This window comes from Cariama cristata, unplaced genomic scaffold (genome assembly GCF_000690535.1).
Source record: "Cariama cristata isolate BGI_N322 unplaced genomic scaffold, ASM69053v1 scaffold36860, whole genome shotgun sequence".
NCBI classification, from domain to species: domain Eukaryota; kingdom Metazoa; phylum Chordata; class Aves; order Cariamiformes; family Cariamidae; genus Cariama; species Cariama cristata.
Window position 1 is genome coordinate 1 of NW_009597017.1, and position 1,540 is coordinate 1,540.

Sequence of the window (1,540 nt, forward strand, 5' to 3'; positions counted from 1 at the left end):
GGGGGGCTGTGCCGGGATGGGGTTTTCACGGGGTTTTCCCTGCCCCAAGCAGGGTCGGGGTGCTGCTTGGTGTGGGCACGGCGTGGGAGCAGTGCTGCCCCACGGGAAAGTGGAGCCCCAGATGGCTCTGTGCTGCAGCATCCCTCCCGTGGGGACCACAGCAGCACACGTGGAAGGCTCCTGACTGTGGCTGACAGAGGCTCTCAGATCATAGTCAGAGAAGGGCATTTCATGCCTTCATTCATTATCTTCTGCTTTCAAATCCCCCTCCTTATTTAGGCTGTGTCTGTGCTGGCATCCCAGATGGATGGCAGCTCTTCCTGGGTAACTTGGCAAAAGCAAGCATATCCTAAGCAGCCCAGCATGAGGCTGACAAACACGGGTATCAACGAGTGCTTCTATTTCTGGCTGCGTTACTATGCTCTGAGAGCTTCTCTTTGTGTGCTTCCTTGGTCTTCAGCTTGCAAGTGCTGGCAGGGTACCAGCCCCTGAGGGCTGTCAAGGTGCCCACCAAGCTGAAGTTTCTCCCCCCTCCCCAGGAATTTCCCCAGTCTGTAGGAAAGGGTCTGAGGGGAAGGGTTGCCCAAGCCAGTTTTAATGAAAGCCCATCTTCGCCCTTCACCAGTGCCACGGGGCAGAGTAAGCCTCTGAGATAAACTCAGGGTGGATGGTGTAGCTGCCTCTCTGGACTCCTCCTGTCTTCTTGAAGTGGCTCATGTCCCACCTAGGAGGGCAGATAAAGTAGTCAGCCATGGGAGGATGAAAATCCAGTGAGGAAGAAGAGCAGTTAACCTGCTTGTGGCTTCCAGCACTGCTTAGGGGGCAAGCAGTGGACATGCAGCTGCCCCCATCCGCTTTGGTGTGTGTCTTTGGGCACTGAGGCCAAAGCAAAGCCTGGGCAGAAGAGCTGAAGCTCCCTGGCATTGCCATCTCAGTGAGCTGCTTCCAGTGGGTCTCCCACCCTGCAAACACCCACTCTCTCTTGCACTGTCATTTTCCTAAAATCTTCATTCCCAGAGCCATGCCGGTCCAGGAAAATCTTCCTGTTTCTTAGTGGTAGAAGGCCTTGAGAAACATCTCTCCAAGGCTCAGGCACAGGGACATCTATGGGGAACTCAGTGCTCCCTGTTTGTTCTCATCATATTTGGTTTTAGTTTCTAGGCCTCAGGAATTTAAAGCCAATCACAAGTTTTCTGCAAAGCCTGACACCTAATTTTGCCCCTTGGGGGGGTTGATGCAGTAGCAGAGTGATGACTAAGCTGGTTGAACAGCCTCCCCTCTCCCCCCACTCCTTCTGCTGGGCTGAACAAAGCTACCTCAGCAGTGGAGATATCCTAAAGGTAAACATGTGGGGATTAAAAAGGTGCTGCTGGACCTGCAGTGGGTGAAGGACAGGCCCGATTATCACGTAACAAGCAACGTGACCTGGGAACAGGTTCTTGAGTAAGAAGAGCAAACAATGACAACAGAAAATGCAAGAGCAGCCCAAGAAACACTGATGTGGCCCCCAAATCTGGGAGATGCTAAGCTACATGCAGCA

The 1,540-nt window shown here is 53.2% G+C and overlaps 1 protein-coding gene across 1 annotated transcript; it reads right to left on the reverse strand.

Moving 5' to 3' along the window:
• Window positions 1-618: 618 nt before the first annotated feature.
• Window positions 619-753, reverse strand: LOC104167902 (chromosome unknown open reading frame, human C9orf24). The gene has a single exon (XM_009708303.1). It carries the CDS (start codon window positions 751-753, stop codon window positions 619-621), a length of 135 nt encoding a protein of 44 aa, XP_009706605.1.
• Between the last annotated feature and the right edge of the window lie 787 nt (window positions 754-1,540).